The 24243-nt window shown below is 34.1% G+C and overlaps 1 protein-coding gene across 2 annotated transcripts in view; it reads right to left on the bottom strand.

The window, feature by feature from the left end:
• NAV3 (neuron navigator 3) overlaps nt 1-24243 on the bottom strand; it is a 377767-nt gene that overhangs the window by 57066 nt on the left and 296458 nt on the right. For both annotated transcript variants that reach the window (XM_025403242.1, XM_025403243.1), the window contains exons 19-22: nt 20620-20808; nt 17648-17700; nt 11015-11038; nt 8518-8595 (exon numbers count right to left, since the gene is read on the bottom strand). In XM_025403242.1, the coding sequence (XP_025259027.1) occupies nt 8518-8595; nt 11015-11038; nt 17648-17700; nt 20620-20808 (344 nt within the window). The remainder of the gene's footprint in view (nt 1-8517; nt 8596-11014; nt 11039-17647; nt 17701-20619; nt 20809-24243) is intronic.

Raw genomic sequence — 24243 nt, 5'->3', positions numbered from 1 at the left:
ACAGCCACTGACTTATCACATAGTGAACATTCATGCATTCACCAGCCAAGTCAAGAAATAGGACATTTCAAGAACCAAAAAGCCCTTCTTTGCCCCTGTCTTATCATTATTCCATCTTCCTTCCCCAAAGATAACCTCTACATAACTTCCGTGGTAATTATTTTCTTGCTTTTGTTTATAGTTTTTACTACCCAAGCTTGCATTTTCAAACACTATGTTTAGATATGCCTATTTTAAAAACTACCCAAGTGTAATCAAATGGCAAGATTCTTTTGTGGTTTTCTTTTGCTTTACATGGGTTTTGAGATTCATCCATGTGGTATTTAGCATAAGCTAGCTTTTATCATATAGCATTCATATGTGAATTTATAATATATATGCCCACGATGGTCATTTCAGTTTAACCTGTTAGAAATAATCCCACTATGTCCATAAAATTGTTTGCTAGAACCTAAAACTAAAATCGTGTCTTTTCTTTTAAAATAAGGAAAATTATGACAGAAACACTTTATTAGCACTTACTAAATGAAATGTAAGATGTTACTCAATATTTCAGTTTTAATTCTCCTATAGTGGAGAAATTTAATGTTTAATCATTGTACTATGAGTCCTTAAATGTGTAAACTTGAAGAAAATTACTCTCCTTTACCCTTTGTGCATACTTTATCAGTTTCATATTAATTAAAATATGAGAAAGAAATCGGGATTACAAAGAATATGCTGTATAAACTATATTACCTACATTTTGTAGCTATAAGCAACCACAAAATATTTATGATTAGAATGACAGTTTGTAAGTATGCACAAAACACTTATAACTGGTTACTAAGAACATTTTGAGTCGTGTTGTTTTCAATGAAAAGTATGTTACGATTATGTTAGTGAAAAACACCTACAACCATCTGATCGTGACAAACCTGAAAGAAACAAGCAATGGGGAAACCTGAAAAAACAATTAATAAATGGTGCTGGTAGAACTGACTAGCCATATACAGAAAATTGAAACTGGACCACTTCCTTATACCTTATACAAAAATTAACTCAAGATGGATTAAAGACTTACATGTAAAATCCAAAAACTATAAAAACCCTAGAACAAAATCTAGGCAATATTATTCAAGACATAGGTAAGGGCAAAGATTTTATGATAAAAACTCCAAAAGCAATTGTGACAAAAGCAAAAATTGACAAATAGGATCTAATGAAACTAAAGACCTTTTGCACAGCGAAAGAAACTATCATCAGAGAGAACAGACAATCTGCAGAATGGGAGAACATTTGTGGAATCTACCCATTTGAAAAAGGTATAACATCCAGAGTCTACAAGGAACTTAAACAAATTCACAAGTAAAAAACAAACTACCCCGTGAAAAAGTGGGCAAAGACATGAATAGACAGGACATGAATAGACACTTAAAAAAGGACAGTCATGCAGCCAACAAACATACAAAAAAAGCGTAACAGCAAAACCACAATGAGATACCATCTCACAGCAGTCAGAATGGTGATTACTAATGTCAAGAAATAACAGGTGCTGCAGAGGATTCAGAGAAAAAGGAACGCTTTTACACTGTTGGTGGGAGTGTAAATTAGTTCAACCAATGTGGAAGACGGTGTGGTGATTCCTCAAAGCTCTGGAAGCAGAAATTGACCCAGCAATCCCATTACTAGGTATATACCCAAAGGAATATAAATAATTCTATTATAGAGATACCTGCATGCATTATGTTCACTGCAGCACTATTCACAATGGCAAAGGCATGAAATCAACCCAAATGCCCATCAACGATAAACTGGGTAAAGAAAATGTGGTACATATACACCATGGAACACTATGCAGCCATAAAACGGAATGAGGTCATATCCTTTGGAGGGACATGGATGGACCTGGAAGCCATTATCCTCAGCAAACTAACACAGGAAGAGAAAACCAAACACCACTTGTTCTCACTTATAAGTGAGAGTCAAACAACGAGAACACATGGGCACATGGTGGGGAATAACACACACTAAGGCCTGTCAGTGGGAGTTAGGGGAGGGAGAGCATCAGGAAGAACAGCTAATGGATGGTGGGCTTAATATCTAGGCGATGAGTTGATCTGTGCAGCAAACCACTATAGCATATATTGACCCATGTAACAAACTTGCATATCCTGCCCATGTACGCCAGAACTTCAAAGTTGAAGAAAAAAAATATTGTCTTAAACTTACGTCACCTTGGTTTAGTTTATCAGATTAACATTGTTACTTCAGAAGTTATGAGAGGCTAAATTTCTCACTAAATAGGGTAAATGGAAAAGGAGGCAAATAAGGGAAAATTTTTCTACTAATGATGATCTTTATCACCTTAATGAAGAGAAAATGGAAAGTAAAACTGATTAAACTTACAGGGTAACCCATCTTGTCTGAGAGACTTTATAAAATGACTTTTAAAAAATACGGATTTTCAGGGGGGTTGTTAATGACAGTTTTACTTGGTTCTGATTTTTCCTTTAGCAGTTGCATAATTTTTAGGTCAGAGTAAAATTGTATTAATATGATGATCAGTATCCCCTGACTTGTGTTAGGTGAAGTCTATAAAGGTAGACAAGATGGAATATCATTTCGATCTATATTGTCTTTGGTTTTGGAATCATACAATGTATTAGGTTGGTGCAAAAGTAATCTGAATAGATATGTAAAGATAATTACTATGATGCTAAACAATAAGATGAAATATCATTATACATAATGTCTACATTTTATTTTTTCATATAGAATTCAGAGACAGCCCACTGACAAACTAAAAACACTCTAGGCATATATTTATATATATTATATAGTAATATATATGCTATAGATTATATAGTAATACATAAATATATAGGTGCATATATAGGCATATATGTATTCCTAGAGTGTATATATTATATAGTATTTTATATATGTATATTATGAAGGCATATATATATGTACACACATATATATGCCTAGAGCATTTTATTATTTATATGGGAAAATATATAGTATATTATGTATACATATAAAACATATATGTAATATATATTTACCCATAATAAACTTGATATATATATGAGACTTTATATTTTAAAATTAGTAGCTAATTGAATCAAGAATGATTCTGCAACATAAAGTTTCACATTTCTTTTACACTATAAAAAATTGTCCAAACACTGAAATGTTTGTCATTAATAATATGTACAAAATAGTTTTCTCTTAGAAGAGATGCAAAAAAGCAAGATTAACTAGCAAATTATATGTAAATATTAAAAAAGCAAAGAAGTAGAACACAATCTCAAAATACCCAAGAGATTTTTGGTTAAAAGACTTATCTGCTGAAAGGCAAAAAAGTACCTTTTGTTTTCTTACACATTCATTCAGTAATGTCTTTAAAAATGTTAGCAATAACTAGCGTTGGTGTTCATTTCCAAATTATGTAATGGTTGAGATTTGTAAAGAAAACACGTTAAAAGACAAACAAAAGCATCCTGCCTGACCCAGCTGCCTGAAGGTGTGGGCAAGAGGCCAGAGGCTACCTGGTTTATTGTATGCTATGACCAAGCATCTTTAGTTGCCTTTCCTTGTATGGCTCCTGTTTTCTTTTTGTTTGTTGATGGGTTATTGATCAGAAAGACCAGACAATAGCACCTGCCAATATACCCGCTCTCCTTTCTAAGGATATGCTAGTAGAATCAGCTTAACACTTTACCTGTGGTTTTACGAAGCTCTGTTCAGAACAACTTTACAAAAGGGAGGGAAGGCTTAATATACATTCTACTGAACAGGGGCTTTACTCTGCCAGTCAAATGAGAGGTGAGCTAACTAGATACTCTTTGACTTATCACACCCCTTTTGGACAAAGGGAAAGAAATGCATTTTAACAGAGACACAGATGCGTTTCAAATTTAAAAATTAAAATACAGATTATTGTTTGGAGTCCACATAAATGTAATTATGCCAAGTTCAAATATGTGATATACTAATTAATATATATAAAAAAGCCCAAATAAAGGAAAAGCACGTAAGCTATGATAGAACATTTCATATACTGAGTAAAGATGAATATCTGATACTTAAAATTGTTGTTAAAAACAACTCATTATTTCTTAGAACCAAACTCATTGAAATTCATCTCTATAAATTATAGCTATTAGATTTCTAATATAACAATTTCTCATCTTGGAGGCTGCACTCACATTTAACCAAAAGGTAGAAAGTTTACTTGTACTGTGAACAAACTAGTAAACAAAGACTTACATTTACTTTCAAATGGGAAATGTACATTTAAAAAATCCTTGATTATATTTAAAATATCCTATAAATAAGTAATTTTATCAACTCCCTATAATCGATTTAAGTACATGCATGTTAAAAATATATGTGTATATTACATACATTAACAGACATTAACTCAGATGAAATGAAACACTCAATGAAATTTAAACACAGCACTTCTTACAACTGAGGAAAAATCAAGTATTAACTAAATTATTTGATGGCTCATTATGATGTATGAAATCTAAAATGACATTATAAACCAAACATAAAGAAAATGAATGAGTTCAAAATGACTTGTAGTTAATAGGTGACTTGTGAGTAATTCAAATTCCTGAATGTGTAAAAAATATTATTTCCTTAAGAACACAAATGGCCAGATATATACAAAATTTTACCCCTTATAGTTCTAACAATATTATTAAAATGTTTAAAATATAACTTACATTAAAATTGTTTAATAATCATTTATATACATATCCATTTATGTAAATTCCCAGATACTGCACTATTTAGTCTAAAGAAAATTTTAATAAACTTTTTTTAAAAGTAGATGATAATGCATATCTTCATTACCTGTACCTTTTGACTCTCATTCAATTTGTACATTTTTACAATGTAAAACATTTTGCTATTTTTAGTCAGTAAATGTATTTGATGGTAAGAAGCTTTGACAGTCCCTATCACTACCAAATAAAGAAACACTAAAGAGTGGATTAAGGTTGAAACTCCTGGGAAATTAAAAACAAGATATTTTTTCAAAAGAACTGTGGTAGATCTTTAGGTGATTTATATTTTAGTTTGAAACTAAAATACCCCAAATAAAGGAAAGCATGTTACATTATGATAGAACACTTCATATACTAAGTAAAGATCAATATCTGATATTTATTTATTTATTTTTATTTATTTATTTTTTTTTGAGATGGAGTCTCGCTCTGTCGCCCAGGCTGGAGTGCAGTGGCTGGATCTCAGCTCACTGCAAGCTCCGCCTCCCGGGTTTATGACATTCTCCTGCCTCAGCCTCCCGAGTAGCTGGGACTACAGGCGCCCACCACCTCGCCTGGCTAGTTTTTTGTAATTTTTAGTAGAGACGGGTTTCACCGTATTAGCCAGGATGGTCTCGATCTCCTGACTTCGTGATCCGCCCGTCTCGGCCTCCCAAAGTGCTGGGATTACAGGCTTGAGCCACCGCGCCCGGCCCCAATATCTGATATTTAAAAATTATACATGTTAATACATTATATATTTTATAATTATATACACAAGAAGTTGCAAAGACAGTACAGAGAGGTCCCTTGTATCCTTCATCCAGTTTCCCCCAATGATTATATATCTTATAAAATTATATTATATATCAAAGCCAGGAATTAAATATTGATTTACATTAATAGATTCACATATATGGATTCATGTAATGGCCATCTCATTCAAAATACAAAACTAAAGATCTCCCCCTTACTATAGTCACACTACCTCTCTCTCTCCTCCATCCTTAACCCTTAGCAATCACTAATCTGTTCTCTGTTTCTTTAATTTTGCCATTTCTGGAATGTTATATAAATGGAATTATACAAAATTTGACCTTCTATAACTGTCATTTTTCACTCCTCATAATGCCCTTGGGATCCATCCAAGTCGATGCATGTATCAATAGTCATTTCTTTGTATTGCTGAGTAGTAGTTCATGATATAGATGTAACAGAAATTGTTTATTAACTGACCTATTAAGGGATATTTTTTATTGTTTCCCTTTTTGGCTATTAAAAAATAAAGTTGCTATGTACAGGTTTTTGTGTGGATCTGATGTGATTTGAGAAGTTTTCCAAATTAAATTATAAATTGTTTAAAAGAACATAAAATAGGATAGATACCAGTCTCCCATCAGTGTGCAAAAACTAATACTAATGGTAATACATGCAGCTGAGTGGAACCTAGAGCAATTTGGGCATTTGTCTCCAAGACTGACACTATTTAAATTAACACAAAGACTACCATGAATTATCTGTTTGGCACTGCTGCTTCTAAGTCTGTGTTCCTTATTTTTATTTTTTTAAAATTATTGTTCCCCTAGGGAAACATTATAGATTTCTTTTTTTACTAATTGTGCTCTTTCCTCATGATATTTTAAAGCCACAGACATTCTGGATGTTCAGTTATGTATTATCTGTATATCTGTGCTTTTCACATAAAAAGAGTACTTAAAAAAACCACATACACACAAGAACCAGTTTTCGCCCTTTGTTGGTCATATTAACACCCAGCTGAGAATTCATGTCCTAAAGTCATGAAAACACATCAGTGAAAATAGTGTGACATGCATAATTAGAGCAGGTGGGTAGCCAACTGCTAGAACCCTTCTCAAATTATTGCTCCATTTTCAAACAGCAGCACAGAGTTGACCCCCAAGATTATTCCCCTATGTTAGAATTTGGTTCCCTGTGTGTGTGTGTGTGTGTGTGTGTGTGTGTGTGTGTAAGGAAGCTTTTGCACGTGTGTATTAACTATACATACACGTGAGCATATAATAGGAGAATCTTGAAATGACACACAAGAAACCAATAATGAGTAAGAATGAGATTCTCAGAGCAAAACAAAAAACAAAAAAACGTGAAACACCATTTTAGTTTTTTCTTTTGAATACAATAAGTATCATTACATTTTAAATGGAAAGTATCAGCCCATCTTCCATTATGTCTAACAGCCATTTATTATTCCAATATCTGAATTATATGATGAGATCAACCAAGAGACATTAAAAGTAAAATGGAACCCTGAGTAATCATTCAAGACATCTGCAAGTATCTTGACAATCTAATAAATAAGGTCTGCCATTGAGCCTTCCTCACTGCAGATAAACACAACCCAGGAGGTTCGGGCATTTACATTGTTCTACTTCCTCTAGGTACAAATTCAGGAACCTAGACAACAATATTTCATACTTCTATACATTTAGCCTATACTATAAAATTTACAGTTGCCTCTGGACTATCTCTTTAAAAAACACAATAAGGTTAAATTATTATTTAATTTTTGAGAAATTATGCAAGTTTTAGATAATTGTTTAAGCAATATGAGAAAATAACAATTTTCTAATTTGGATTAAACAATTATCTAAAACTTGCTATTATTTTCAGGAATCTCCTAACAACATCTATAAAAAATAAATAGAATAAATCCAAAATTAATTTAATTCTCCCAAATTTCAAAAAATAAAATCAATTCAAATACAGTGCTAAAATGAATACATTGTGAATGAAATGATACATATACTTAGAATTTATGTTGCATAATGAGAACTTCAAAAAAAAATGTAAAATGCCTCTTATTCAAGTCTTATACTGTGGGTCTGTACCTGCTCACTCTTGACATATCATGCTTTGTCTAGGAGACAGAAAAACTCAGTAGAGGAGCAGAGGGAGGGGCGGGGAGGCACAGAGCAGGCCCAAAGCTATGCAGCAGAACTGAGCAAAGGACTGTTGAGTGAGAGAGGCAAGACATATGGCAAAATAGCAGGCATTTCCTTACCCCTCACTGCTGTTCCTAACACCATTGCTCCTCAGGACTGGGAACAGTGCCACATTTCTCCTTTATCATTCTGCATCTACTCTGAGTGCTCCCTGACACAGTGGAAGATATTCAGTAAATGTTAATTTAATTGGCCGTCTTCAATGTCATCATTTCTGCCATCCTGTGCTGCTTTGGTGCCGGTGAAAGTGTACCTTTTCAAACTGCTATGAGAAGGCTGCCAAGGTTTTTTGAGCAAACCATATCTCATCCACAGTGTAGTTAAGCTATCCCTATTTAGACCTAAGTTCATCTTTTAGAATCGACTGGATGCTTAACTAATTGTTCAATACATTGAGAAGAAGGAGGCTGGGCACATGAATATTTTATCTTCCAAAGTCAAGCACTAACAACCCCTCTTACATTGTCAGATAATCTTATGCATGAGGAGTAATAAAAATAGCAAACAAGAAAAGAAGCAACCCATATGGCTGTTACTATTGCTTCCAATCTTATTAGGAACAACAAGCCATTTGAACCACATAGCTGTCCCTCATCAGTTCAGATTTACATTTTATTACTGAGTAGGCAGAAAATGTTAACTTTCTATGAGTCCTGCTAGTTGGTAATTTAAGTCTGTATCAGGCACTGAAAGTTTGTAAGTTTGCTACTAAAATGATTCCATTCTACTATACAAAAATTTTTGTAGTATATTTTAAAAATTAAGTGACTTACATTTGCAGAAAGCTGAGATGTGAGGGTAGCAACTTTTTCTTGTGATGCAACCAGCTCTCTCCGCAGTTTATGGATTTGCTGAATGCAATTAAAAAAAAATCAATGGAATATGCAAGTAAATTTTTACTGAAAACCAATAATTCAAAACAAGAAAGCAAATAACTATATTTAGCTCATTCTAACCCCACTATATCAGCACCAACTCCTGAAAAGAAAGGATATGAACACTGACTCCAGAGTAACAAGCAAATGTCATTCAAAAGGAAAGGGTTATGTGTCAAACTCAAATCTACAAATCAAAGTACGCTTACTTGCTCCATTTGCCATCCCTCAAATGGCAAATGACTCAAGAGCAGTTTATCCTCTGTATTGATTCTTCTCCTTCTAGAAAAACTGTGGTAATAAAACTGTAGAAAAATATTTTCTTTGTAAAAACTGTACACACACACACATTTTTAAATTTTTTAGTAAAAGATACTCCATGTTCTTTTTCAGAAAATCTTAGTTTCTTTTTTCCTCTTTACATTTTAATTTCTCATAGTTTGAAAACTTCTCAAAAGCTATGGAATATCCTGCAGTCACTAAAATTTGGGCTTAATTCAACATTTAATCAGTTCACATTTGAAATGTTATTGGCTGGAGATTTTATGACTGCAGAGAAGGCTTCTCAAATCTGTATTATCATGACCTTTATTTAGTGAGTAATTATTAGCTCAGAGATTCTTTATAGCTTATCCACATCTTAAAAATCAGGGGAAAAAAGCAATGATAGGTGCAACTAATTAGATAAACCGATATAATGAAAATTCTAAAGTGTCTTTTCAGTTAAGTTCATACTCCAATAAAACTGAAACAGAAAAGGGTAAGGCTATATTATATCATGTTTAAAGTTTTAATTCAAGCACTTTCTGCAGTTTAATCTGTATGTCTCATGTTGTGACTAATAGGATAGAACATTTATAACAATCTGACACTTGGTTCTATAAGTATATATCTAGTCTCAAGGGATTTCAGTTACTTGGATGTTAAACATTCTACTTTTGATGCTTCTCATTTCTTCAAAAACAAGTCTTCTATAGTTGTAGTTGAACTTTTGGAATGTTGTCTCAGTTTGAAAGAGCATTCTTGACATAGTTTATTAACTGTATAGTTTTTGCCCCTGGGCATTAGATTTTGTTGAGAACAAATGGTGGTCAACTGAAACACTCTAACAAAGTAGAGAACTCTAAGCTGGAAACAGAGACAGTAGACATTTATATAATTTCACCAAATGTGATTCTATTTCATTCCTTTTTTTTTTTTTCAAAACAGAACACCCCAGTCTAAAATAACATTTGCTTTACATTTATAAGATAATGACTATGAATGATTTCAGAAAATGTAGCATCTATTTTATTCATAAATGAATCCAAACTCAAAAACATTTCTCAAATTAAATAGTCTATATTACATGATTCCAGTATCTTTAAAATATAATCCAGGAAACTGTAAAGTGATTGAAATTGTTTTTTTTAAACCATAATCCATGATAGAGCATCAATGATAAAAGGGGAGTTGAATAACTACTACGATGGCAAATAGATGGAGCATTTCCATGCGTCAGTAGCTATACTATGATCAATGTTAGAAGCTTTGTCATGTCCATGTGATGTAAATAAACCACTTTGATTTTTAAAAATCATATCCACTTTTTAGTTCAGAGATTATAAATACAAATTGGTTTAATCAATACTTTTCAAATATTTTTAAACATAGCACAAATTTTACTTTTAAAGGTTAATAAAATAAGACTTCAAAGGAAAGGAATACTTTTGCAAAAGCTGTTGCTAAGGCAATTTTTTTCCTCTGTTGTCTGATTGCCTCAGTGTAAACCAATCAAACAGTCATTACCTCACCTTGAATAAAGTCATAATTAAAGTCCTCCTGCTCTCCTTGGCCAGGACAAATGTTTTGCCGAGGGAAATTAAAATAGTATTCTCTCCTGAATGCAGTTTGATTTGCTCATGAGTGTAACCAAATACGTATTTGTGAAATATGTGATTAGAACAATAGCTGCCACAGCAGACATAAAATAGCAATTAGAGGCAACAAGATAATGACACAAAACAGATAGTCTGAGACGCTGGTATCCTGTATTGTGAAGGCTTGGTGCCCAAGATGGTCTCACAGGGAGTGGGGAAAAGACTAATAAAATAGGAAGACCATAGGCCTTCATTTATCGATGATTTAATGAGTGCTTACCATTATAGACAACTTATTAGGTGTTGAGCTAAGACTCAATCTAGAATGTGAGAGGAGAGCTTGCTATACAAATTTCCTTTCATTTTATTTTAAAGAGGCAATATCAAAGACCATTTATCAACTAGCTGCCTTACTTCAGCAGTCCTGTGGAGTTCTGCTATTGTATCACAGAGCCCTCTAGTGGTCACAACACTAATTTCATCATGAATGCAAACTAAAATAGTAAATATTGAAATATTGAAAGTTTTTTTTTTACCTCTGAATGAGCCTTTTCTTCAGCCTGTAAAACAATAAAAAGAAAGACTTTAACTACAAAAACTATTTTCAATTAATTCCGCAAGTGTAAACGAATAAAATAATCATGACGTGTTTTTTTTATTATCTACTATAAGAATGGAATGAAGAGGCCGGGCGCGGTGGCTCAAGCCTGTAATCCCAGCACTTTGGGAGGCCGAGACGGGCGGATCACAAGGTCAGGAGATCGAGACCATCCTGGCTAACACGGTGAAACCCCGTCTCTACTAAAAAAAATACAAAAAACTAGCCGGGCGAGGTGGCGGGCACCTGTAGTCCCAGCTACTCGGGAGGCTGAGGCAGGAGAATGGCGTAAACCCAGGAGGCGGAGCTTGCAGTGAGCTGAGATCCGGCCACTGCACTCCAGCCTGGGCCACAGAGCGAGACTCCGTCTCAAAAAAAAAAAAAAAAGAAGAATGGAATGAAGTACATAAAGTTATTCAATTGAAATAGTACAAACAAGTTACTTTAGAATTTAATATAAATGTTTCTTAATATATAAACCATAAGGTATTTTTAAAATATAGGTCATTTGATCCATAGATATATAATATTCCTTTAAGTAAAAGATAGAATTGAAAGACTCTAAGATGTAAATTATAAGCAACATAAACCACATAATTACAAAATTATACTCTAAAAAATATGGGTGCATGAAAACTTAAAATATTGATGTATCTTTCATACAGATTGTAGGAAACAGACTTCATAAAATTATAAAGATCTCCAGCCAAGGTTTAGATGTCAGAATTCTATTCTGTGATTTACGTATCACAAACAATGTCAAATAAAGCTGGGGTAACATACAGGCCTCTACTGATAACCACAGATAATTAACATTATTTACTTCTATTTTTTCTTTCTTTAGTGATTATTAATAATTTTAATTATCACAAGTCAGCAAAACGCTTAAACACTGAAAACACGGAAACATCCAGTGATAAAAGTGTCTGGCAAACATTTTTGGCTATGCAGCATATAGAAAGGAGGACTGCCATAGGAATTTGCAGGGTGTTTTTGACTTGACTTCCAGAGAACTCCTAGCTCTGTTTTTCTTGCCTGCCTGCAAAATGCCAGAAAATGAGTTATGTGCACCATTACATTTGGGAAGCTCCCTTATTCTGGGAAAAGCTGAAGAATGCATAATCTTGTTGAATAGTACAAGTCTGCTTATTGCCATAAGCAGATCCAAAGCTGAAAAGCAATCTCTTATCTTCTATGTCTACTTTTGGGATAGTTCTAGATTAATTGATACAAAACTACTTGAACTATTTTTTATTGCTTTTCTTTCAGAAAACATAAAGCAAAGTAGTTTAACCACCAGGATATATTTTATTTGCCAGCAACTCTTTTAACCTGAGCTTTGTCTTCCCTATATTTTCTGTACCTTTAAAAATATGTAAACTTAGTAATATAGTGGCTAAATAACAAAGTGGCTAAGTGGTAGAATCCTAATAACTTTTATAAGAAAACTGCTTTAAAAAGCAATCTTGAATAATTTACATTTCAATTTTAGATTTTTTTTTTTTTTTTTTTTTTTGAGACAGAGTCTCGCTCTGTCGCCCAGGCTGGAGTGCAGTGGCGCAATCTCGGCTCACTGCAAGCTCCGCCTCCCGGGTTCACGCCATTCTCCTGCCTCAGCCTCCTGAGTAGCTGGGACTACAGGCGCCCGCCACCGCGCCCAGCTAATTTTTTTTGTATTTTTAGTAGAAACGGGGTTTCACCGTGGTCTCGATCTCCTGACCTTGTGATCCGCCCGCCTCGGCCTCCCAAAGTGCTGGGATTACAGGCGTGAGCCACCGCGCCCGGCCCAATTTTAGATTTTTAAGGAAATATTTCATTTTATAGATCCTAATAATTTTAAGGTTTTATACACAGTTTGGTTTTTGAATAAAAAGTAAGCAAGGAATATTAAAAGTTTCATTGCCTTAAAACATATGGCATAATTAACTATGTAACTATGTCTATTAGTTTTTCCTAGTACTTTGTTTTTGTTGTTGTTGTTGTTTTTCTTTTTCTTTTCTTTTTTGAGACAGGATCTTGATCTATCACTCAGGTGCACTGGCACATTCACCACTCACTGCAGCCCACTATGCCCGGCCTACTTTTTATATTTTTTGCCAGTTTATTCTGCCCAATCCTGCTTCTAGGCTTCCTAGAATTATAGAAAGCTGGTAAAGTTTCAAGAGTCAATAAATCATTCCTGTATTTTTTAATACTAATTTATTATTTTAAAAAATAATCAAGAAATATATGCATCACATTTAAAAAATCTGTAATAGTTCTGTTACATATACTAGTGGCAAGCATAATCATTAAATATCAATTCTATACATACCGTATAGCATGACTTTTCTTGCTACCAATTTTTCAAAACTATTATTTGCTTTAACCTTTGCCTTCTTTCATACTCTATGGTTATTAACACCAGGTAGGTGTTACCATAAAAATAAAGCAATGAGCCAGAATATTAGTATTATATTTTTTTCAGTAGCTTAGGTGTGGGATTAATGATGTCATAATGGAATTGGATTATTTGCCAGTTTTTTTACAATGGTTTTGAGCAAGCCCAGTGTCCTGGAGATGATACAAAATATGAAACACTTGACTGAATGAAAGCATATCCATGAATTCTTTATTCTGTAAGCCAATAAGTGACCATTTATCCATTCAAATTTATTAATTAAAAAGTTATGACTTTAGTACTAGCTATTTGTTAGGCAACATATTAAAGAATCCACAATGAATCAAAAATGACATTTACTCTCATGAAAAAATACAAATCAGAATTCGAATTCAAAACAGGTTAAACAAAGTTTTTAATACACAGTTAATCAAAAAAACATCTATTGCAGGGATCAAAACTTTAAATGCCTAACAGGACAAGGCTTATAAAGAATAAATGGACTTGAAGTTTTTAAAAAGTGACATGACCTTTCCTTGGCTGTCTTTCATTTTCCCATTTGACAACGATATAGACAGCAAGGGGTATTTCTTTCTCATGAGGAAAGCAATAGCACAGTGAAACCTAGCCACCCATATTTAGCTTCAGTGTCAGGAAGAAAAGCATTGGTGGAGGCTGTGGCTTCCTGAGAACCCACACCAACATCTAAAGGGGTCAATTACAGGTGACTGAAAACCCAGAGGAATTTCATCTTAGTATTGCTAGATATTCCATAGATATTCCAATTATTTTAAAAAGGAATTTAAAATTTTGAATTTTTAGGTAAAAGCTCCATATTTTACAATACTTCACAGTGTTGGCTTTGATTCCCTCTCCCTGCTCTCCCACCTTTCCCCGTTCCCTTTTTTTTCCCCCAGACGGCATTTGGCTCTGTAGCCCAGGCTAGAGTGCAGTGGCCCTCACTGCAGCAGCCTTAGCCTCCCAGGTTCAGGAAATTCTCCTGCCTCAGCCTCCCAAGCAGCTGGGATTACAGACGTATGCCACCATGCCGGGCTAATTTCTGTATTTTTAGTAGAGATGGGGTTTTGCCATGTTGGCCAGGCTGGTCTCAAACTCCTGACCTCAAGTGATTCACCCACCTCAGCCTCCCAAAGTGTTGAGATTACAGGCGTGAGCCACTGTGCCTGGTCTTAGATTTCAAAACAAAGACACAAACCATAAGTTTGCCAAAGGTAACACCTCTGCAGATCAGGTTAGGCTTGTGATTTCCAACCAGTTTGCAGACATCCTGAGACAAATGGGACAGATCTAGCTAATATTTTCAAATTTTATTTTATAGGTATAGTCCAAAGAAATTTGGCAACTTGCCTGATGTCATCCAATAATTACCTGATTGAACCAGGCAAGAATGCAAAGCAACTAAATCTCTATCCAGAGTTATTAAGAAGGCATGAAAAATAATAAGAAGTTGCTTTTTCATTTGATAGTTTAAAAAGCATTTTCATAGGTATTTTCTCATTGCCAATTAAATCCTAGTTCCTGATCACAGAGTACCGGGGAAAGAATGACTCCTCATCTTTTATGATGTTTCTCTTTAGTAGTTCCCCAAATATGCACTTATTTGAATTATTTTACTACAGTTTACTTGTCAATTCAAATATATCATTTTCATCATCTCAAATACAACTCTTTTAATTTTCTAATAATATCACCTTCTCATGCGGCTCGATCACCTAATCCATTCTTTACTCACTTAACAATATCTATCCTACCTCCATATATTGGCCTATAAACATATATATATACACACACATACACACACACACACATATATAGATATATCTATAAATGTGTGTGTGTATATATATACATATATACATATTCTATTTTAATCTCTGTTCCCATTTCATATTCTACTCTTAATACAGTATTTCTCATGTATGCTTTCTAATTATCCTCATTATTTTGACATCCCACTCCTATCTACAAATGTACCCCTTGGGTTCTCTATAAACTTGCACTATCCAATCTAGTAGCTGCTAGGCACATGTGGCTATTTAAACTTAAATTAATTAAAATAAGAAAGTCAATTCATCTGTACGCCAGATACACTTCAAATAATCAATAGCAACATATGGCTAATAGTTACTATATTAGATAGTGTAGATATAGAACACTTTTATTAATACAGAAAGGTCTACTGGACACTGGTAGACTAGTAATCTGTTTTTCCTTAAACTTATGAACCTTTTCTTGAAGAATACATTTTTCATAAAACAACTTCAATATTGGGATACACGATACTTGTATATATTTATGGGGTGCATGTGGTATTACACAACCATACGACGTATAATGATCAAATCTGGGTAAGTGGAATATCCCATTCTTCATTTAAGAAGAATACCATTTCTTCCTGTTAGGAACATTCCAAATCTTCTTTTCTGGCTATTTTGAAATATACAATAAATTATTGTTAACTATAGTCACTCTATTGTGCTACCAATCACTAGACCTTATTTCTTCTAATGGTATTTTTCTTTTGTTTGTTTTTTTTTTTTTAGTTTTTCTTAGGTTTCATAAAGGTAGTTTTATCCAAATATTAATTATTGCACATATTTAGACTAAAATGATAATGATGCTACATCTTTTGATGTTATACATAGATTTAAATGGCAATGGTTTAAATCAGAATACAATTCCCCAACAAATGGCAGTGCTGGCCCAACAGGAGGAACACTAAGTCTTAATATATTTCTTTTATGTGTTTTTTTCATGCATGTTTATACATTCCTCACTTTATCCATTTGCATAAAAAGTACATTTACCTAAACACTAATAGTGATGTCTTAGTTTCTGGAAGCTACGGGCAATTTTAATCATTGAAAGGAGAAATAAGAAAAATATTACCTCTGCCAATAACAGTCTGATTTTGAATGACTATGTAAGGCAGTAAATATATGAGATTAACCTATAAACAGAAGGTTCAAACAAACATTTGAACTTAATGAAAATGAGTGAAAAAATTATTGCCCATGATGCTCCGTTAATCAGTGACAGCAGAGGCTATGAACTTTTCATGAACCTTACAATACAGGATTAAGGCTTATTCATAGTACTCAAGTCTCATTGAGATTCAGTAGGCTGCTTTTAAATATACCTCACCGTTAACCTAGCTCTAAAATGACTCACTCATAAAACATAACTTCCTGTAGGCTACTTTTTAAAAAGGATAGAATTGTATTTAACAAACAGAAAAACTCTCTACAATTTCACACATTTGCAAAAGAACTTGAAACACTGGTTTCTTTCCTTAATAAATAAAGTTTCTGCCCAAGTGTGCTGGCTTACACCTGCAATCCCAGCACTTGGGGAGGCCAAAGCGGGAGGAATTGCTTGAGGTCATGGGTATTGATCAGCCCGGGCAACATAGCAATGACCTTGTCTCTACAACAATTTAAAAATTAGCTGGGCATGGTGGTGCGTGCCTGTAGTCCTAGCTACTTGATGGGCTGAGGCAGAAGGATTACTTGAACCCAGGAGTTCAAGGCTGCATTGAGCTATGATTGTGTCATTGTACTCCAGCCTGGATGACAAAGCAAAACCTCGACTCCATAAATAAATAAATAAATAAATAAATAAATAAATAAATAACAATAAAAGTTTAAAAAATCACACTCTTTCAAAAATCGTATTTAAGAAAACATCTCTGGTTCTTTTATGCTTTTACCCTTTATCCTTAATGCTTTTACCCTTCAATAATCCTCTCAACAATAAACTTAAAAATAAAAAATGAGGAGAAAATACTATAGAACAATTAACAGTCATGGCTCAGAGAACAAAACATGGACAACTTGTCATTACTAAAATGACAGTATAGCAGACTACATGGTTTCACAGACTCCAAGTCATACCTCAATAAGTTTTATGAAATTGAATTCTACATCCACTCATTGATTATAATGAGTGCAAAAAAGCCCAGTGAAAGCACATGTAAGTGACCAAAAAATGGCTGGTGGAGCACCTGGCACATTCTTGGGTATTGAGCAGCTTAGAGTATGCCCTTATTTCACAACACAACTCCTGTGTACAAGTCATAGATGAATGTGATCTATTCACAGTAACATGATCTATTTCATCCTTTGTGTGCATGGCAAAAGCACAAGCTTTTTCTTAACAGCCATTACTTACTGTAGAGTAAAGAGAAGAAGTGCTGGACACCAGTGATAATGAAGAGCCATGAACTGGAGAAAACAAAGAGAACAATAGAGTTAAAATAACGAGGTCTACTCAAAAACCCCAGCCTTTACAGAAAAAGTAAAGAATGGGTGGTTAGGGAAATTAAGTAATAACAACTGGCTATAAGATTCTGAGAACCAGCCTGCTATAAATTTTTGGCAATCAGGACATTGAGACACGGAAGAGCCCCATTCATACTCCCTAAAGTATCTCAGTTGTCAAGTTATTAGACAGAAGTCTACAAGCATGAGCCCTACCAGCCTGTTTCTTACATATTGAAAGCTACGGTAAATTCCCGTATAATAAATAGAATAGCATGGAAACCCAAACTAAAGTTGCCATAAACTTTTAAACTTTAAAAAGCGTATGTACTTTATTTATTTCATTTGTATCCAACAAAGGTCCATTTTCAGATATTTTTCCCCATATAATTTCAGGGAAATAAGTACTTTTATCTAATGTGTTATTACAACATTATCTGTGATGCATTAATCATACTCTTATAAATGTGGAATTACTGTTCCTTTACTAATTTTAGTAAGAGAAAAATACTTTTTTTTTCAAGGTGGTGTCTTAGAGAAATTGAGAACGGAAATGTCACACTGGCTTTTATCTGTTTCAAATATCATTATAAACATTGGACATTCTGCTTTATACTTCTGTACTTCCAATGTACTAAACCCAAAAGGTGGATAAAATGGTGCTGAATAATATTTGCAGAAAAGTTTATCCTCTTTTTACTATGGAGTAGCATGGTTATTTCTGCTCATTGTGTATTAAACAAACATTAGTTAAGCATGAACAATGTGACAAGCTGCTGTTAGATCCTGGAACTACAAAAATAAATGAGATAAAATCCCAAAAGCTCAAAAAGAAGATATAATGTAAAAGATATTTACAATAGAGTACTACGAATGCTACTGAGATCAATATGGTGGGTACCACAAGGACATATGGGAGGTGCTTAAGACCTGATCAGGAGAGGACTGGAATAGCTGCACTAGGTTTGTGGCAACATGGATGAAAACAAGGGGATAGAATTGGAGGATACCAGGAAGAACCTTTTTAAAATTGAGTATATAGATGTAGTCAAAAGAGGAATAAAGAACAACCTCCAGTTTTCTAACTTGGGCAAAGCTACTACTCTATCTGATGTGCAAAATGTTGGTATTTGAGTCAATTATTAAAAAAAAATTCTTTCAATCTCTAATAATACCCTCATAAACTAAAGTGTTACCCTGATGTACCAGAAAAAAGGTAAACAATTAATCAGGTGATCTCATTCTCATTCTTTTTGTTTATGATCTTAGAACATATGGCTCAGTCTCTTCATCTGTCAGTGTGAACATTAGGTAGGATATCAATAAAGTCCCTTCAATCTAGTTCAATAAGTCTTGAATCTAGATCACCATTTAAGAACTAGAATAGGTCAGTATTCAATGTATGAGCACAAAAAAAGCCATCTTGCCCACTTAGGCTAGCTTTCAGAAATTCAGATTATTTAATCCTTATATATTGAAGGCCAGAATTTCCCCGTATATAAAAATCACTTTATTTGTAAAAGCTGCACTCTAGAAAGCCATCTGTATGCTTACCAAATTATTTTAAAAGTATTATAAGAAGCCTATCTGTGACGAGAGCAACAGAACCATTTCAGAAAGCAGTGTCCTTACATTTGAGAATAGTTATGTGTTGTCTGTCTACATGGCGACAATCAGTGGAGTCCTTGGATATAATTCACTGTCTGTCATAGTGAACTTAGTGGTTTGGTTAGTATTGCAAAAGGCAATGACAACTCTTCTCTACTGATTTAGTGCCAGTATATTAAATCCATAGTGGTGACCTGAAAAATATGAGCCAATTTTCACTGCTGCCTAACCCCTCAGTCAGAAGATATTTTAAATAAGAATGTAGGAAGGGAAAAGACAATGGAATAGAATTGTTCTTTATTCTCATATTTCATCCTTGTGACAAACCTATGAAGTTACAGATGCAGAACTTAGGGCTAAGAAACTTAAGACACTTGCCTAAGTTTACACCACAAATAAATGGATGGCAAAAGGATTAAACTCTGGTATATCTCAAGATTTGGAGACCTTTCTTTTAAACATAATTATTAAGGTTAATAATTTCATTCTAATCAATTTGCACTTTACGTCTAGTTTTATTTTATCCTTAGCTGAAATGCTTTATAATATGTATGCTGTAAGTTTTCTTTATGGATACTAAAAAAAATTCACTAAATCAAAGAGAAAAGTCTCTCAAATTATTGTTAAATTTGACATTTGAGCTTCTAAAGTTTAGAAAAATATTTATATTTGAGCATCAACTCAGCTTCCTGAGGTTTTCAAGCTGATTTATTTAGAGTATTTACATAGAACTATATAACTATAAAGATATTTAACAGGTTAGGTGACAATTTTATTGCCATTGGATGAAGAAATAATGACTTATAAGCAAAAAAGTAGGTACAATATGAATTCTAAAATGATATAACAAAAAATTAGCACCAGAGGGAATTTCTGGGAATGTAAATCATCAACATGTGGTATTTTCATAAAATAATGTTTCTGGTTTGCATGTCTTTATGGCTCTTTAACCAAAATGTCAAACAAAACATTTGCTTTGATATTTGATGCACCTGGGAAAATAGTTTCTATGTATATTTCTGTATTGGAAAAGTAGATTTAGTCTAAACTCTTCTACAGCCAAGTATTAATCTAAACAAATTCTGCCATATTTCCAAATGCATAAAGCAATAGAAGATAATACAGAATAAAACTTCTTCAAGCTTCTAGTTTCCCAAATGATAATTACACTAATTTATTTTCCTCTTCAGAAATCTTTGTGATGTGAGTGATGCAATGGTTTCCCTCTCAGGGTTTAAATAAAGTGACTTCATCTTTATTCCCCCCAGCACTTACCTTCTTCCATGCTGTCTCTGAATGAGCCTGAATGACTGATGGCACGAGGTCTTTCCTCCAGAGAAGTGGCACTCCCACAAAGCTGGGAGTCATCATAGAGATCGAAGGAAGAGTCTTGGGCTGGGATGCTGTTTGAGCGCATCATGCTGGGCCCAGGAAGGTTAAATTGAGACAAATTTGTTGGGCTCACTGAAAAACAAAGCACACAGAGCCTATTACTCTGAAGCTTGAAAGATGAAAATAGCAGGTTGATAGAAAGTAAGAACATGATCCCAATTCTTATGAAAACATGAATGTATAGTGAGTCCCTACTTAAGGTAAGAGTCTGCCTCTGAAATATCCAATAACAGATCCTACTGAGTCCCTCTTTTCCTCTAGCACTTTCATGGCAAGCCTTATGTCAATTTCTAAAGCAATAGTACACAAAACCAACAAGTCTCATGATTAGGATCATCATGATTATCAAAGTTAGGTTATAAGGAGATAGCATGTAATAAACATTTTTATAAATAAACACAACGTAACATACATGGTATCTGTAGCTCACCATAAGGTTAATTATATGAAATGATTTTCTACTCTGTTTAAGATGAGCATGTCACGATGAGATGGTCAAAAGTCGCAAACATGTTATATTTCCAAAGAAGTATCTTAAGTCTGTAATTTTTAATAAGAATTTATTTTTTTATTTTTATTTTTTTTGAGACGGAGTCTCGCTCTGTCACCCAGGCTGGAGTGCAGTGGCGCAATCTTGCTCACCGCAAGCTCTGCCTCCCGGGTTCACGCCATTCTCCTGCCTCAGCCTCCAGAGTAGCTGGGACTACAGGCACCGGCCACCGTGCCCGGCTAGTTTTTTGTGTCTTTAGTAGAGATGGGGTTTCACCGTGTTAGCCAAGATGGTCTCGATCTCCTGACCTCATGATCCGCCCACCTCGGCCTCCCAAAGTGCTGGGATTACAGGCGTGAGCCACCGAGCCCGGCCAAGAATTTATTTTCTTATTGCTTATTGCCAAATAGTCCTCATCTGGTAGTCATCAATTTAAGGAAATATTTGGTTGATTATATGTATAACTGCATTGGAAAACAATACCGTTGTAAAATTTGGAATAAAAGCAAAGCAGAAAAATTGAGAAAGACATTCTAAATGTTTATATTTAAGAAAAGCAAGTTTGTTACTGGTATATGAGAAAGCAGGCAGGAGCCTCTTAAGATATAAAGGGAACTACTGAGTATTTCCAAAACTTTGGGGAATCTGTCTGTGGCTTACAGTTGTTCTGACATCACTTAAAAATTTACTAAGTTTTTTCCTTTGACACAGGCACTAAACTTCTTCTTCATACAAGTACTGGCTCTCTAAACAATGTAAAACAGGAAAAGTGTACCCAGAGGTTACTGGAGATAAGTATCTCATATTTGGAAGGCACTGTGCTTGATAATTCTGATATTAACTGAATTAACACACAGAACAACCCTCTGATAGAGCCAGTTATTGACTGGAGTAAAAGGAAGCATAGGACTAAGAATCACATATTTAAAATGTAATGGAAAAGGAAAAAAATATGAATCTGCAAAGTGTACAATCTATTGGAAAAAAAAGAAGAAAGGATGGAAAGAAGAAAAAAGTAAAAAAGGGAGAGGGAGAGGATCTGCCTATTTTTCAAGAACATTCCTTCAGCCTGCAGTGACCATTAGTACCATTTCGGTCTGATTAGTGACAACAGCCAGTAGGTACACTGTAGGACATTCAAGACTTAAAATGTCTATGTTTAAGGTGGCAGATTGCGGTAAGTCACCCTATTCTTGGCTCACAGTATGAATGTACTCTTGTTTAAATTAATGAAGTATTAAACAAATTTGCAAGGGCATCATTTTAGTATACATATCTATAGGGTTAGAAGTATATTTTATTTGCTTTTTGCCTTTGTATAATTCTTACCTAAATGATTGCAGAGATGTCCAAGTGAAGTGTACTTCTACAATTTCAATACATAATACTTAGCTCTATCAAGATGAAACATTAATGAGGATTAGGATAGATTTTAAAGGGAATAGTTTGCATTTATGAACACTTTTGATAGGTTCTCCATCAGAAATTACACCCAACTGCTTAAGAGTGTTCAATTAAGTTCATAACTATGACAGATCTGGTTTTAGATGTTGTAGTTGAATAGAAGGAAAAATATGACACAGACTCTGATTTCAAGAGTAGCCAGTAGGGCAGATGTTTGAAGAAGGAGAAAAGTCAATATGTAAAATAGAACAAGAGAAACTATACAATAGAAAACAAATGTAACACAGACAAAGATAACTTTTTGAATGGAAACAAATTAGTAAAGATCTTCTAGTGGTAGTTTTGCTTTCCATCTGCTTTGGGCAAATAACCCAGTCACTACCCTTCAATTATTTTATGAATAAACAATGGAAAAATAAAAAGCCTGTAAGATCCATTCAAAGCCAAGAGGCACACAAGAATTTCTAAATAGAAGAGAAACAGATGTGGCAATGTATCAGGAAAAAGAGGGCTACCAACTTTGTCTTAAATTGCATTTGCATAGCCAAGCCACTAATCTTTTGTTAAGATTATATATTTATTTGTAGTAACTTGAGGAAAACAGCATCTGATATCAATGTGGACTGGGTTTTTATGATATTATTAAATACTATTATTTTGAGACAGGGTCTCACTCTGTCTCCCAGGCTGGAGTATGCAGTGCCACGATCATAGCTCACTGTAGCCTCTAACTCCTGGACACGGGATCCTCTTGCTCCAGTGTCCTGAGTGCTGCTGGTATTACAGGCATGATCCAATGTGTCTGGCTGGACTGGGTTTTTAAATAACCCCAAGTTACTCTCTACCTTTGCATCTACAGCTAGACATTAACTAGTGAGTTTATTATACTGTTTTAGACATGAAGAGCTGTCTTATGCAATCTAACTTTGACTTATTTTGTAGAATCTGGATATATATAACTAGTAACAATAGGTGAAGATTCAGGAAAATTTTATTTGATCTCTTAAAGAAAGAATTCCAAAAGTGTTATTTCTAGATTTTAGTAGTTTCTGTCATTGGCGGGTTTAAAGAAGAAGCTAGAGATGTCATAAAATTTTACATAAGAGATGAAGGGTTGAACCAGATGTGGTCTCTTCTGACTGTGAGATTCTATGCTTCCAAAAGAATAGAAGACAGGAGTTTATTCTGAGAAGGTTGAAGGGTGAGCACGAAGATGGGAAAGGATTCAAGGTAGAGGAAGATTTGAGTATGAAAGCATAGAAACTATTCCTATGCAAAGGTGTTTAACAATCACTGTATGCAAAAGGATCCATCTAATTTAGAGAATATTAGATGGATATTAGAAGTGACAGTTTGACATTAATGTTCCTGCATGTAACCCTTGTGGCAAGGTGAAAAATGAATCTGAGAAATTGTTATCACTCATGGAGGCATGACAATGAGTCTCACCAGGTTATGAGATGGCTCACGAGAACTATGACCTCTTTTGTTTCTCTTCTATTTAGAAATTCTTGTGTGTCTCCTGGCTTTGAATGGATCTTAGAGGCCTTTTAGTCTTTCATTTTTTATTCATAAAAAAACTGAAGGGTAATGGTTGGGTTATTTGACCAAAT

Source organism: Theropithecus gelada, chromosome 11 (genome assembly GCF_003255815.1).
Source record: "Theropithecus gelada isolate Dixy chromosome 11, Tgel_1.0, whole genome shotgun sequence".
In the NCBI taxonomy this organism is placed as follows: domain Eukaryota; kingdom Metazoa; phylum Chordata; class Mammalia; order Primates; family Cercopithecidae; genus Theropithecus; species Theropithecus gelada.
Note: the sequence above shows the minus strand (reverse complement) of the source record. Positions and strands in the feature narration are given on the sequence as shown.